At 38.0% G+C, this 16,357-nt stretch overlaps 1 protein-coding gene across 1 annotated transcript in view; it reads right to left on the bottom strand.

The window, feature by feature from the left end:
* TECRL (trans-2,3-enoyl-CoA reductase-like) overlaps nucleotides 1-7,917 on the bottom strand; it is a 63,292-nt gene extending 55,375 nt beyond the window's left edge. Inside the window, exon 1 of the mRNA XM_010013682.1 lies at nucleotides 7,643-7,917. Within this exon, the coding sequence (XP_010011984.1) occupies nucleotides 7,643-7,876 (234 nt within the window). The 5' untranslated portion in view covers nucleotides 7,877-7,917. The remainder of the gene's footprint in view (nucleotides 1-7,642) is intronic.
* Nucleotides 7,918-16,357: the final 8,440 nt, after the last annotated feature.

The raw sequence follows: 16,357 nt of genomic DNA, 5'->3' as shown, positions 1-16,357 counted from the left end.
GGGAAAGATGGAAAGACAGCAAGCTCTCTGGTCCATGAAGGGAAGCAGGAAGCTGAGATGCAGAAAGAAATGGGAAACGAAGGTGATTGATGAGAAAAATTAAGACATCATCAGGTCAGTTAGAAATCTAAGTACTTTTCATAGCACCAAGTGCAATGAAGAGTTGCTTGCTATACTTCTGCTACAGACTCCCTATCACAATTTTTTCTCTTGTAACACAAAATCTGTATGTATTAAAAAAGGAAAGCTTGTGTTTTAAGGTTTAATTCTTTAAACACAGGCAGATACATTATAATAATAGCCCTTATATATACTGCTAGATATTTACAGACCCATTACTACATGGCTCAGGTATCTCATGTAGAATCACAGGTCTGATTTCAGAAATAACTTGAAGCATGTTCTGATGGACCAATAAATCATGTGCAGGAGTATTTTAATGCTACAATAATGCCTATGAGATGCCATTATACACCTAAATTTCCATCATGGGTTGCGCTGACTAACTCTTAGACTAATAAAACACCTACAGCTCCCTGTGGTCTTGTATTGCTCCAGTACATTCACAATTTGCAATAATCCATGAATGATCTTTGGTGTAATAAATTAGGCAAATGTGCAGCTGGGGTAAAATGTCATAACTTTGTTGGAAAAGAGGACATTTTCACACTGAGTGGGAAGCTGTCCCTATAGACACACATTTGGCAATATTCACTGCTCTGGTAGCATAGCTGGTTTTTACCATTGGCCAGAATGGCTTATGTTCATGAAGAACTGGAGCACTACCGGTGTCTCAGAAATACATTCTCTTGTTTTCACTGAACTTTGGATTAAGATTTTTTTTTTTTTAAATCATTTATTATATCTAACTCTTTCTTCCCCCCGGCTTAGACTTTTCTGTCTAAGATGAGACATTTATAAATCCTGTCATCTAAAGGCACTTCTAAGCTTTGAAAATTGGTATCAGCTGAAGCATTAGTCTTCTGTAGTAGCTTCTAATTCTTCAAATCACCCCTTTACAAATGCTAAATGCCCTAAAGTTACCAGCTTCTCCTCTCCTCAGTCTCTCTTCTAGATAAATCAAAGGCTATTTTTCCAGGTATTCTGTTTAAAAAGCTATATTGAAACAAGAATGGTGACAGCAGAGATGAAGTAAAAATGGGTATGTCTACCTACCTCTCTATCTGAAATAATTTGTAGCTATATAGACATTAAAATGATGTAAATTTGTAGTAGAGCAGGAAGAAATGAGTGCAATGCATTGCTTCAATAGAATTTGAATATGTTTACCTATTTTACTAAGTGTAACTAATAACTGAGGAAGAAAATACTACTGTCATCACCTCCAGCAGTCTGGGCTAGGGATAAGACTCAATTCTTAAGGGCAAGAAAATACATAGACTTTATTACATGTAATATATTTCCTTGCAGTGCCTCCCAGCAGGGACCAGATCCCCATTGTGCTGGATGTTGTGAAAACATACAGTAAAAGACACAAACCAAGAAAAGAAAGCAAAAAAGAGGACATCCACAGCAATAAGCCTATATACAGCTAGTTTTTTTGTCTGTGTTCCTTTACCCGTACTGCTGTGGGAATTCCTAGTCTGTGGGACTCAGCATCAACATGTGGTCTTACCAGGAAAGCCTCCTCCTTGGACACAAATGGTTATTCAATCCCTCTGGGCATCTTTGGCATCAGAGGCAGGACACCTCTAATAGTAGACTGCTTAAATGAGAAAGCCAATGATCTTAAAAATGAAATATAATGCATGAAATGAGGGCACTGTGGAAATGCACAGGTTCTGGTCATTCCACAAGAAGAATATAGAGTCCTGTGAAATGCCGTATTATAATTGTAAGACTGGGGGGGGGGGGGGGGGGGGGGAAAACACAAAAAAAAAAAAAAAAAAATAAAGGTTGTAGTATTGGGAGGGGGGGGGGGGGGGGGGGGGGGGAGGGGGAAACCCCAAACGAAAAAAAAAAAAACCTTACTACAGAAGGCAAAGAAAATACTAATTTCTTTCCTGGGAAGAAAGGACTTCTTTAATATACTTCCCTAGAATGAAGCAAATGAGGAGAGTCTGATGCTAAAAGGCAATGCCCTGCTATTGCAAAGAGGTCTTTTACAGAGTCTCATTATCTATTTTAATGACTGCATTTGCTCACCTAAAATGAATGTGATATGTCTAATATCCAACTTATGATGTGAAAAGTTATTTTTATTTGCTAGAGATAACTATGCAAAAGAGAGCTGGTGATGACTGTTCTTCTTGGCTGCTCACTTTCTGTGACAGAGCTGCAACCCACAGGCAAGAGTAACAGATTTCTGGTACTGGAGATATCAATTCTGTATGATTTTGCTGTCATTCCAATGTAAAATCACTGTATTGTGAAGCCACAGTGGACAGATACAAAGACACTTGGTTTAGGTGTTTTACAAACAAAAGTGCTTGTGAACTCCTTCAGAAACAGACAAGCCTTTCAGAGTAATCACAATAAGCCCTAATTCATCTTTGGCAAAAGATGTAGTAATACATATACTGTGTTAATATTTAACTGCAAGAAGAATTCTATATGCAAGTGACTGAATTGATGTAAAGACTTGTTTTATGCGGGCGTGATAAAAAATGTGTAACAAAAGCACAGGCCTTATGCAAGGGTTCTTTAAGAAAAATAACAGTGTTCACATGAATTTCATTATAAGCATTGCACGGCCTATCTACACTCACCAACATATAGTTAATCATTAACTATAAATATTTAACTAGCAGTAACTGTGTTTTCCAAAAAAGATTTCAATGGGAAATGGCACTGGCTACATGAGGGCTGGTTTAAGGAACAGTTGGAAATTACTTTCCATCATATCCGCAGAACACCAATTAAAAAGGCTTTTTCCTGCACACCTTAGAAAGCAAGCTCTCTTCTGTAGGTCTTAAGAAGTGTTCTGGAAAGGAAGGCCACTGCATAGTAGACAAAACCTGAGTTTGCACCTGTGTGTATAGCTTAACTTTCAAAATTGCATAGCATGAAACTACTGGGCACTGAGGTTTTGATGGGAAAAAGCTTTCTTTGCTGGTTTTTCCCAAAGGCGATTTATTCTGTAAAAACTACGTTGTGTAACACTTTCTGCCTTAAAAGCAACTCATGTAAAATTAATTACATTGCACTATGTTTGTGGAAAAATACGTTTTACTACAATTTGAAGAAAAAAACATTATACAAAGAATATTATAACAGAAAGAGTTATGTGTTACCTTAATAGCATTTATAAATCAAATCACGGCACATCAGTAACTAAAACCAACCTATATCAGGCTTTTGGAATAACGCACAAATAAAACAGTTTTTGAGTAACTATGTATTTTTCATAAGTTGTGGCTGATGATGAAAACGGTGGATTATTTGTTAAAAAATACAAAAAGGGATTATTTTCTTTCATTTTTAAGACATAATAAATTTTGTATGTTATGTTGCTTTCTGTAGCTTTTTGGAAGTAATACAGGAGTCAGAATTCTCAGACATTTTGGGACTCTCTTCAACTGAAAATATTTCTAACAAGAAATCATTAATTGCATGCCCTGTCCTCTTTACAGACAGACAGGGATTTCATCCATAGAAATTAATAAATTGTGAGGAAAAAAGGCACTTGTGATCATTTAGGCTCACCTGCTGTTTTACACTGGCCAAAGAAGAGATTTATTCCTTGCTGAATACTTCTTTCACACCGTGAGCAAGAAATCTGTATGATTCATGTTTCCACTACAGAACATGTTAAAAAAAAATGCAATATCAATGTGCATGTTGAAGAGACTGAAGAGCAAGATGCCCAACTGTTACTTACCACCCCTTGATTGACTGTCAAAATATGGGCCAAATTTCTTGGCTAAATTTGGCTAATCGCGGTCTTCAGGCACCAGCTCTTGTAAGGCCTGTGCAGGCTTGGGTAAACACCTTTTTGTTCTGAGAAATCCTCTCCTGGGCATGATGCTCTGCATATGGCCGAGCCATACTGTGTGTGAGGACACTGGCCTGCCTCTCTGGGCACGAAGGAAGGCAGGAAGACACTGGACTTTTTCACTCAAACTGGCCCACATACCCAGACTCTTGCCCTCTCGTGGACAGTGCATAGAGCACTCCTCAAAACGTAAGTGCCTTTTGTCCCCCTGCTGCCGTCAGATCAGAGTGTGGATAGTTCTGTTCATGTGAGTACAGTCCCAGTGTACCTCCTCTGAGCATTTATATAGTGCTTTTAAGGACAGATGGATAGGCTTGTAGCAGAGGTTTAAATTTGCTTTTCCTACTAACTCCTTTTTGATGCCTTTTTCCAGCTGTCAAAGGTAGCCCGCTTTTGTCTATAAATCACTGGTGCCTGCTGTCCTTCCAGAAGTAGTCTGGGAACATTTTGTAGAGTAATTGGAAAAAAATTTTGGGACACGTTTGTATTTCCTCCTTTCTCTCCCCATCCCCAAAATTTGAAGCCTCTTTTCCATGACATCTCACCTCAGAATTGATTTCTGTACCAAGAACAAATTTGGGGAAAAAGATCTCACACTATTATTATTTATAGCACCATAGAATGGTTTGGGTCGGAAGGGACCATAAAGATCATCAAGTTCCAACCCCCCTGCCATTGGCAAGGACACCTTCCACTACACCAGGTTGCTCGAAGCCCCATTCAGCATAACCTTAAACACTGCCAGGGATGGGGCAGCCATAATTTCATTTATCTTTAAAATTCTTTAAGTAACTCACTGGAAAGGCTTGTATGCACCAAACTGCTAACATAACGTCTTACCCATAACAGAAAAAGTCCCCAGAGTAGGTTGACAACATTAAATAAAAGAAATGATACTCCTATAAATAATCTTATGTTCAAAGCACACGTGTAAAATGAACTGCCAGTGTTTCTGACTGTTTTGAATTTACTTCAAGTTTTATAAGATTAGGTATTTTTCTTCAAGACCCTGCTCCTGGGGGAGGGGGATGACTATGGGACAAACTGTCTGGGGTTTTCCTCTTCTACTACTTCCTTTTCAATAATTTTTTCCTGCCTTTCCTGGCAGTGGAAAAGCCCGCAGTACAATGTGACTGTATCTTACAGGTTTAAAAAGCTGGCAAATATGTATTTATTCTGTTCCTTTAAGCCTATCTTAAAGACGGTCAGCACCTTACAGTAACCACTCAGTTCATTTAATGTGACTGATCCTTAGTATAAGATGGATAAGAAAACCAAAGGAAATAATGTTATTTTCATTTTACAGATGGAGAATTAATTCACATTCACTTATGCTCCATTCAAAGTCTATGTCAATTGATTGCTTGAGATTAAACAGCTAAACACACCTCTTCTAAATCCCTGACACCGCACTGAGCACAAAACATATTTTCTTTCTAAATACAAAAACTAGTTAGATGTATCATCATTTTGCAGACTTTACAAAGCTTCCACTAATCTGAATAGAATTCATATGCATATGCAAGTGTCTCATAAACACTAACCTTCTGGAAGCAGTAACTGGTATTTAATGACATAGCATTAATCATCTAGTCACACTGCCGGAGTTTCTATTAGGTGGAGAAAGAAAGGAGTCTTCTTTCTGCCATTATAATATTGTCTGTCCCTTCAGATTTATTAATGTACAAATGTATTTGCTAAATCATAATAGTCTGAACTACTAACAATATACAAGAGTATAAATACATACATTTTAGAATCTATGGTTCCTAGTCTCTCCTATTCTAAATCTTGACCTGTAATAACTACATGCAACCCTGAGAAATGAAGGTAATCATAATTGTCTTACAAACAGAACACAGGCCTTAGAAGTGCCATGTTAGGTCTGTATCAGTGTTATACTTAATTAAACAGAAGATTATGCAAAATCCAGTAAAATGTTCTCGTTCGCTCTAATAACAAATGAAGTTCACCAGTACTAACAAGTGATCATGGAAGTAAGGAACTTTTGTACTTTCAGGGTTGCTTTAGGAAGGGATTATCACAGCAGATTAAGGGACTTAGACAACCAGGTGAATGTGCATTCAGAATCCAAACTTTTTAGGCAGTCTTGGAAATCTCAGTCTTGTACCATACTTGCATCAATCCCTTAGTGCTGTGAAAGAAAAGTAAACAACAAAAAGGTCCATGCTGCTGTCCATGAACATATAAATTAAACATAGATTCCGGAGCAGATGCTTTCAGTTTACAGTTGTTATTGCTCCTCTGTGTATTTTACCTCTATATAGAGAGTACTTCACAATCACCACTTGTAACTCTCTTTCCACCACTTCAGGGGCAGAGTCCCTGGTTTTGAGAAGGTGCAGAAAATGTTCAGGTTCATCAAAATTCAGAGAAAAGATTAAGATTCAGGTCTACTATTATTCCAGCAGACTACAGTTCTTCCATGCATCATGGAAGGATTCCTGAAATGTGGCTCTTTGCCTAATTCTATTTCTCTTAATATATTTGTTTTAATGACACTATAGGAAAGCTTGAATTAAGAGGCAGACTACGGGTTTTTTTGAAACCATATTCAGTATAGTATTTAGATAACTCATTTTTAATGACTGAGTAAATACCATTCAATAAATAAAATAATGCAAACACTATCATTAGGACTGGTACCAATAGTCATCATACTTGTTTGACCATTTTGTTCATGTTTCCCCTTCAGCTAGATTAAAAAATTCTCAAAAACTGTTTTGCCCCATTAAGAATGAGCAAATGAGACATTTACCTTTAGGCATAAAAATAGCAAAACCACTCTTTAAACGATCAAGAACACTAGGAATTTGGTAGTATTCCACCCAGCATATTTCAAAGGCATCAAATTAAACATTTGAAACAAACTTATCTACTGTTTCCAGCTGTTGCCAGTGAGGATAAGGGAATTTTTTATTTTTATTTTTTCTTCTAGCAAAATAGTAAGTCTCAGACCTCTACTATGTTACTGAAAAGTTCTGTAGTCTAAATAGATTAGGATTCCCATTTTCATGGCATGTAAGAGCTCAGCTTTTCTGCTGAGGGACAATGAATCACAAAAACCATAATGAAAATATTTATGAAACATTTTCTCAGCTGCTTTTTACTGTGCTGTAAACTTCCTTCCTACCCAGTCCTCTCATTCTACTTACACAATTAGACTGCAGTTTATATTTTTTTTAATTAAAAAAAAAAAAAAAAAAGCAAACCAAGACCCTTTGATTCAAAATAAAATCTTTTAAAATTGCCAGGTTCCTGGCCAATCTGATAAGTAGAACGCAGTAGAATACATTTAGATACTAACAAGAAACCACAGCATTACTAAGCTTTACAAATGTATTAAAACTCCTTATCTGTTCTGAAGTAGACATTCAAGTATCATGTTCTGAAATAAATGGTCATTTAAGTGTCAAGAGACAGCCTAAAGGCATAGCTTGAGTCCACAGAGCAGCCAGGTCTCAAAGAAACCTGTGCTGGATTATTTGTAAAAATCATGGAGAAAAACAGCCACTGATTATGACTAATGAGAAGGTTTTAGTATCTCTCAGAGAAAATAATGAAAGTATTTCTGTTACAGAATAAGACCACAACAAAGTGAAAACGGAGTCCACGAACTGGCACCATGTGAACCAAGCACATCCCCACTATGCTGGAATAACATACCTTGTCCACAATGCAGATCTGCTTCTTGCTTTGCACATCAAGAATTTCCACTTCAAAGTAAGTGATTTTTGAATGTTTGAGCACTTGTGGAGGTTTGAGATTGCCAGAGGAGAGTGCAAGTTGAGAGAAGTTGAAAAAAGAGCGTGTGTCATTGTGGGACATGGACAGAGCTCCTCCATGAGCTGCAGGATCCCCCTTGTGTTCTGGAGTGCAGAGTTTCTGCCCCCTGTGCATGGTGTGACCCAGTAGTAGTGATCGTCATATCAACAGGCGACAGTTCCAGGGGGCAAATGTTTCCTCCCTGCATCAGCTAAATACAATCACAGACTGATGAGACAGAAAAGGTCAAGAGGTGTTCCATTTTAAGAACGCTGTCTTATTTAGTAGGAGTGAAAACAATGGCTCTGTAATCCATGCCTATATTTAACCTGCTATTGTGATGTGCTGTATTGCTGCTGCTTTTGTGTTTTTATTTTTAACTTTAAATCACCATTTGACACAGCACATCTAGAGATTCCCCATTAGAAGTCAGATCGTAAAATTCCAGAGCCCCAAAGGAATCACAAACGCACGCAGCAAATTCCATTGTTATCTACTGAGACAGATGTTTAGAGGTGTCCACATATGTGTATGTGCACGTGTGTGTATATATATGTTATATATGCGTGTATGTGTGTGTATGTATGTACCTTTAGTATGTATCTACAAAATTATGTCAGATTTCATCTATTCTAGAAATACTTATTAACAAAATACCAGGAGTTCTTTAGCACAATTTAGGGGTTGCTTGCCAATAGAGAGAGGATCTCATACCTGCTTGTTTTTAGTACTATACACTCTCTGTTTTTTGAAAGGGTAGAGCTTTCCTTGCAGCTGTTCTGGGGAAACCCAACTGAAGTAAAAGAAGTTATAACCATAAAGGCACTAGTTCAGGGTTTGGATAATTTGACTGACAGTTCATTTTCACAATGCAAAAGTCTGCAGCAAAACAAAAGTAGCCTTAATGGTAAAAATAAGGATTACTTAAAACAACAAATTTTCTCTAAAAGTGCTTCTGCAAACCTTGTTTATACTTCATTTTTTCCTTTTATTGCTTTTCAATAGGATTGAATAGAACTAGCAGCACCTTTCCATCCTGAGATTCTGGGCTGCCTAGGATTACAGTGTTCGAAGGGCACCACGGATTTCTGAAGACACCTTTTTCCAGTGGAGACACAGAGTAAGTTCTGAATACATTTCTATGTGGGAAGCTACAATCATTATTATAAAAATCACATAGGTTTGTTATGCTGAAAAATTTTAATTAAGCAAAAAAAAAAGTTCTATAAGATAAAAGTGACCACACGACTAATACGCCCTCTGGATGGCAGGGTGGGGACAGAACTCTTTTCTCTGATTGTGCTATAACTTACAGAAAAATCTAGTGGTCCCCAGATCTTGTTTGGTGACACATACAATAGAATCATAGAAGCCCTATGAAATAATGGAGAAACTAATTGACAAATTGTTGGAAGAATTTCAAATGAAACTGAAGGGACACACACACCCCCCACCACCACCAAAGGAAGGAACTGAAGTTCTTCTCCAAACAATATTTACAGATATAATCATCTTCATATATATGAGTTACCTAGTTGCTTGTCAATGTAATAACCATGCTTCACCAAGTTGTATATGTGCTTAAGTTCTGGAGAATCAAGCCTAAATACATGAAATACATCCTGGTTATAGACACATGAGAAAGACATGGGAGAAGGAAACAGCAAATTAGAGGGCCTGAACTCGTGAACAGGTCTGAACTTGGTGGTAACAGGACTGGGCAGTGGAAATGACAAAATATTTGCCATGCCAAGAGCTTGTCTAATTATTTATGATTCTTTAGCCAGTTCTGACTAAAAAGGCTAACCCAACTCCTAACTAAGATGCTTTGCGTCCATATGACATGACAAACTTCTGTGAAGCTAAGGTCTGAGAGAAAAGTCCCTGTTACTTGATGCAGTCATGCAGCCTTGAATGCCTTCACTGGCTTTGTTAGTGAAAAGCCCTGACTCTGAGAAAGCAGGTGCCTAACAATATTGGTCACCTAATACAAGTTAGGATTAAATTTTGGCTATACTGAAATCAGTTATTGTCTTACCATTGATGCAAAACATGTCAGCATCTAAAAAAAAAAAATAGTTACAACTGAAGAAAATTATATTGTGATCAAATATATATACCTATCTCAGAGTTTAGATGAAAGGTGTGCAAGGAATCCTTGGTCGAGTCAATATAGCAAGCAGAAATTTTCGTATAAGCCAGTCAGAACATGGAGGCTGACAAATTATTGGCTAATCATAAGGGGCTTGCTAAAAACAGGCAGGTAAAGACCACAGAAAACACAGGTCCTAAATTCCAACTGTGAGATACACGTATTTGAACAGACTATTATAAGGAAACTGTATAAACTGCTGTAAAAGAGATGAAACAAACTGATATAAATCCCATTTTAGCCATAAAATTTATTAATCATTGAGCTGTAATAACTCATATTAATATATTTCTAAATTTATTTCAATTCAAAAGCAATAAAGAATAATATTGATCATCATGGCTACTTTGTGTGTATATGAGAAAGACATGTTGCAGTCATTATGGTGAGTGTATTTATAACGTTATTTAAAATTATAACATCTGAGCTGCTGCTTCTGAAAGGAAGCTTTTGATTTACTGCAGACATTGAAATTATCAAAATTTTATTACTGACCAATGAACACTTGAATATCTAAACCAATTCCAGGAAAATACTTGCAAAAAACATATTTTTATTCTTTCAATGTAAGATAATCATACGCAATTTTAACATTTTGGTAAACAAAAATCTTTACAGAGCCAAATACTTCACTGTCATAAGCTAACAGGGCTTTCCTGAAGGTGACTGGCCCTTTCCTCACTGTATTAAGTTATGGGTCTACAGCGAACTATTACTTGCACATAAGGTGGGTGAAAGCTACGCCACCAAAATAAGCAGAGATAGAGTTACCACTGATAACCTAAGCTCTACAAGGAAGACGCATAAAGCAGTGGAGATTGTACCATTAATGTGGCAAGTACTGCACTCGCTTGCAATGTCATCAATGGGTTTGGATCTTCTAGCTCAATGTGAAGTGATTCAGCCCATTCTATGTAGAAGTTCACACAGAAGGGAAACATTAATTACTGCACAAAGGGCACATCTTCCCGTTCAATGCAGTTATATGTACCTCATCTCAGTTTCTGACACTGGTGATGGGGAGTCCCAGCACATGGGCACATGCAGTCAGTCCAATGGTGAGATTCATTGAACCACATTACATGGGTATGAGCTGCTGTTCCTGGATCTGTGGCAGGGCTAGTAGCCAGAAGTCACTGAGTTCCGGACCTCAGCTTCATTCTGGGACTCTGAAAGGGGTCAAAGAGCACTCAGAAAGAATTAAATCATCTCTGGCAGCTTCAACTCACACTGAATTTCCTGCCATATGCGGGGCTGGTATTTTTGTGAGGCCATGAGGATGGGCTTAACTCTTCTCAAACTGTGGCTCTACCTCCTCTCCTCACTTGGCACTTGGCTGACAAGAGCCGTTTTGGAGACAGGCAGTCATTTTGTTAAGCCATCCTTCCGAAAGACATTTTTTCCAGAAGGGAGGGAATGCCTGCCCCCAAAGCATGCAGCAGGGCCATAATTTCTGGTTAACTGAACTGACGATATTTTCACAACGAAAGTAACACATGTAGGTAGAATTTCTGCTTTCTTCTATTACAGTATCTTTAAATGACCATCAACCTGTGGAGGTCATGACAAAACAGGTAATAAAGCACTGGGCAGGGACTAAGACTCAGCATTCAGCTTCTGCTTGTGATACTAATTTCCTGTGAGGTATTAGGGAACTGCTGTTTTTCCTGCTTTTACCCTCCCATTCCACATGTCTTCTCCATGTTAGGCACTCTTGCACTGTACATTTTGTAGACAGCCTCGCGCAAAGGGATTTCACAACATCTGAGCTGGGACCTTAATGTGCTTCTGAAGTTTCTTTTTATCTTTGGTCATGTTTTGTACTTCTCCTTTCCCAGAGAACTGGTCACCTCCTCTCAGTCTGCAGAATGTCAACTGTTAAGTCAGCAGCAAAGGGTCATCTCTGTGAGTCCAGATGCTTGTCAGCAGCCCCTCACACATCACTTTTTTATCTCACACACTTCAAATGCTTGGTGGACACTTGGTTATTTCTTTCCCACCAGCTTTGTGATGCCAAAGAACTGAACATGCCCCAAGACACAAAACACTAGAGCTCAAAGTATGTGGGGTTTGGTACTGTAGGTCATGCAGCCTAAAGCAAGGCAGATTCCCAAAGTCATGCATACTCACTTCACTGCCCCCTTTTTGGAGATTCTGCCGTCTTTTTCTGGGGAAGGAGGCACTGGGACAAAGTGTTCAACTACGTTGCAAACAGCAGTGAGATAGAACTCCTTGCTAAAGGAGGTCTGAACAAATAGGTTTATATGGTACATAACCATGCCCCATGGCTTCACCAGCCTTGTTTAGTAGCTGGACAGCCTGCACACCTAGTACTGCACTTGATCTAATGAGTGCTGCGCCACCTCTCCCCATTCCAACCTCAGACTTAGTACTTTCAGAGCTAGGCAAGGGTGTAGCTACGCTTTCAGTCTCTTTTTACTGATTTGTCCAAGGAAAGATTTAAGAACCTGATACAACGTACTCATCTGAAAAACAGTACCAATAATATGTTTGTCTGGCTCCTGGCTTCATCTGGTTGAGAGTTCAGGACTAGGTTTACCAGATTATTTTTGGAGCTAACGCTTTTAAATACTTGGTTTGATTTTGTTATCCATATCATATTAGTAACAACTAGAATGTATTTCTGAAGCATGGTAGAAATTTAAGCATGTGAGCCTGGCTGTTAAATTTCAGAACAAAGATCAAAGATTGTAGCGTATATTATGTGAAAGTTGATACCATTACTCCCAAATACTGTTTATAAAGGCTGCATGGTAAAAAAACGCTGCACGAACCTCTGAGATTTCTTTGCCTGCACATGCCTACCTTAGCAGCCACAAAATCAGTTTAAGGCATTCTATCTACATGTGCATACACACAAAAAAAATCACTTAGAAAAAGCTCTGCAGTTCTGCTACTAAAAATACTTATGTGGTTTAGTTTTCTCTCTTGAAGATAAATCTCTTAAAAATGAGTAATGGACAGGATAGGAAGGCACAGAAGTAGAGTGCACTGACTCTGTAACACAAAACAATCCTAAAGCTATTTTAAATAATGCTGAATTCAGAACTAGACCAGAGATCTCTAGTGCTCACCATGTTACTGCAGGAGAAGCTTTTACTATCACAGCAATGGAGTTTTGCCAGCTGTTTAAAATCTCACTCTAGTAGCCTGACTTTATTCTTCTGGTTTTGAAAACTGAAAATGTTGACTTTAACCTTTGGTGTGGGTGGTGCCAAATAGATGCAAATTCATAGTGCAAATCAAATGCAAAGCTGGTACTTATTTTATCCCCCACAGATATCTGTGAGGCACGTAAGAGAAGTAAGCAAAGCCAAGAGACAGGAACAGTAATTCTATCTGCACAAAGTACAAAGTGAAACCTCCACCCACAGCCCCTGCTGCACGCAAACACACACCTACTTCTCTACCAAAATAAGTACAGCATCTTACAGAGCTCGAATCTGATGACAGTCAGGATATATTGTAAAAGACAGCTGTTGGACTACAGCATTGATGTCTGAGGTGATGAATAAAGACACCCAAATGAATCTTTGTAGGTGACCTGCTAGATCAATCTTTTAATGTTATTGACAAAAAGTAGCATATTTACAGATCTGAAGCTGAGAATTTGCAGTTCTTGTTTAAATTAAATCAGTGTAAATCATGCTATTCCCGATGTTATTAAATCTCATTATTTGAAGCATGTGGTGGTCTTTTCCTCTAAATATGTGGCATTTGGAAGTGACTATGTGAAATGCTATGTGAAATGTCTTTTTAGTTTTAAATTACATATTTTGTTATTCTTTTTGCTTAGGTAAATCTGTAGACCTTAGAAATACATGTCTGAAACCTTGATCTCAAAAAATCTAGAAAAAAGGATACTTTCTTTAATTTTTATTTTTCCAAAACAATATCTATGATTTTTAAGCCAGTCTTGGCATTTTACAGGCAGTTAGACAGTGAGATCAACAATGTTCATATTTAAGTCCTTATATAGACAATATGCTTTGTACCCTATTGTTTCTTTGAGGCAAAGATTAGAAAGCAGTATTATGAAACTGACAAAGAAATATCAGTCAAACTTGTCCAAGAACTACTTCTAAGGAAAATTCCACTGGCCTTTACCCGCAGAATTTTCCCTACAACATTACAATCACCTTTCATCATCTCCTTAAGCTGCCTTTGTCTTTCAATGGCAACAAGTGTTTCCATACCTTAGCCTTAATATGGTGTGACATCCCCCCTTACTGCATCATCAATTCTGCCTAATAAAATGGCACCTCAATTAACAAAGGTCAGAAACTTGCTTCCAAATATTTGGCTTCATTTCAGCATTTCACAACAGGTTTTGTGCACTCTAATGTGCCATTGCTTACTTGATAGAAGCCACTGCGATGAGCTCTCTGTCAATCCCAAAACCCATACTCCTGCCCAGCAGCAAAGAGCAACAAGTCAGCATCTAGGTGGATTAGAGTTCTCAAAGCATGGGCAGACAGAAAGTTCCTATGTATTTCATTGTGCCTTTATGTTATCATGCCACTTCACAGTGTAAAGAGAGAGGACTGAGTGAATTAATGAAGGACAGGTGATGATACCCTGTTCGTTGCAGCAGTGTAAGCTTACTTCATGTCCTCACTTAATTTCAACTGAGCATATGTATTACTGACAGCATTTTTTAAATGCCCCTCCAAGAACACGTCCTGATGAGATAGTGGATTGTAATTTCACAGGGTAGGATTGAGTAACCACATTACTGGAAGCTGATCAGCCACTTAGTAAGGATGATGAAAAGAAATACAGTAAGGAAAAGCCATTTTTCACGAACGGCAGCAATACAGAACTGGCAAATCTATACTCTAAGAGCTTAGAGTAAATGTGTCTTTCTTCTGTGCAAAACTGTTTTGTGCAAGATGAAGCTGGAGTCACGTGGAATAGTTGTAGGAAAACAAAATGTTCTGATAACTTCTGACCAGTAAGAGGGAAGAACAGCCTTGACTAGGACACCTACAGATTCCCAGAGGAGTTACTTCAACATAAAAATATTCAAAAGGCTTTGTTTGCTAATGCAGAATGTATAAAAATCCTGAAAGCTCAGTAGCTGCCACAAAAATCTAATTGTGGTCTTTCAGATAGTTCTGTCCAGTGATATGTTTAAAAGTTTACAATGACAAAAAGCAACCTAACTCCTGTTTTACAATCCTTCTTTTTTTGCCTGAAGTTCTTGGGGTGATTGGTCTTTTATTACTTTTGAAATGTCTCATACAAGAAGCCAAATTGTTCTCAGTCTTTTTCATTTCAGGGCTTCATTAGCTAGGTTTCTGAAACATCTGTCAGCATAACCTCCTTCTTTCACAAACTTCCGAGTTCTAAGAAAAGTTGCCATTTATTATGATATTTTTAATATTCAGACTCAGCCTGAAAATTATTCTTGAGCTAAAAGAAAAATGATCAGTCTTTTTTTACATTAAATTTGTGACTAAAAAATATTCTTGTGACTCTTTTTTTTTTTTTCAAAACAGTGATTCTGAGAAAGAACAAAATTTTTGAAAACTTGCAATTAGATGAGTGATCAAAAGAGGATTTTATTTATTTCATTAGAGCTATTGTTCAGAGCCAGGTATTTTCCAAGCTCAAAATACTTGGAAAAATATTTCCATGCAGAAAATTAAAAACGAAAAGCAAGCATGGTCATCAGATTGAAATAATCTTTTTTTCTTTGTCTAATTCTTTCTCCTGTTCATACTCTTCTGCCTACATAGCTAAATCTTCTGCCCTCAGACTGCTTCTATTCTCAGTAATGACCCAATGAAGAAGTGACCCTACCCTAATTTGGGTATTGTGCTGGGCTAGTTAATGCTGTTTTATGTTTTGACCATTATTTCTGACATATGTTGTTTAAAAAGGTACAGGAAATGTATTGTATTGAAGGCACTACAAGGAACCCACTCTTTATTTATACTTCAGAAGCACAAAGAAGTCTCACCTGAGATCAGATAATTTTTCTGCTGGATCTGAGGCCTGGTCCAGCATGGGAAGCAATGCCCACTCGGGCAGTTCTGCTTGCAGCAGGCTTAGGTGAAAATGTCACTGACTTGCTGCCTCCAATTTAGCAGGATCACCTGCTCATGATTACCGCCGCATCAAACCTGCCATCATCAGCACCTGAAGCCACCACATACCCTGAAATAAAACCTGCCTTTCATCAGGAAATCCATCCAGGTTGGAGGACAGTGGCAGATTCACAGTAAGTAGTAGTTCCATGGGCAGTCCATGGGTACCATGCTGATTCGTGGCAGCTGGCTCTCTCACAAGATAATTGAGCAACCTTGCCCTTTTGCTCATGCCTAAACATGATTAGGCTCCAGAAACCAGGCACTCTGTTCTTGGAGAACACTGAGCAGATCAGACTCTTGAGTCCAAGCATAACTTCAAAGGACAATATCCAGGTAAGTACCGCATGC

This window comes from Nestor notabilis, unplaced genomic scaffold, assembly GCF_000696875.1.
Source record: "Nestor notabilis isolate BGI_N333 unplaced genomic scaffold, ASM69687v1 scaffold634, whole genome shotgun sequence".
NCBI classification, from domain to species: domain Eukaryota; kingdom Metazoa; phylum Chordata; class Aves; order Psittaciformes; family Psittacidae; genus Nestor; species Nestor notabilis.
Note: the sequence above shows the minus strand (reverse complement) of the source record. Positions and strands in the feature narration are given on the sequence as shown.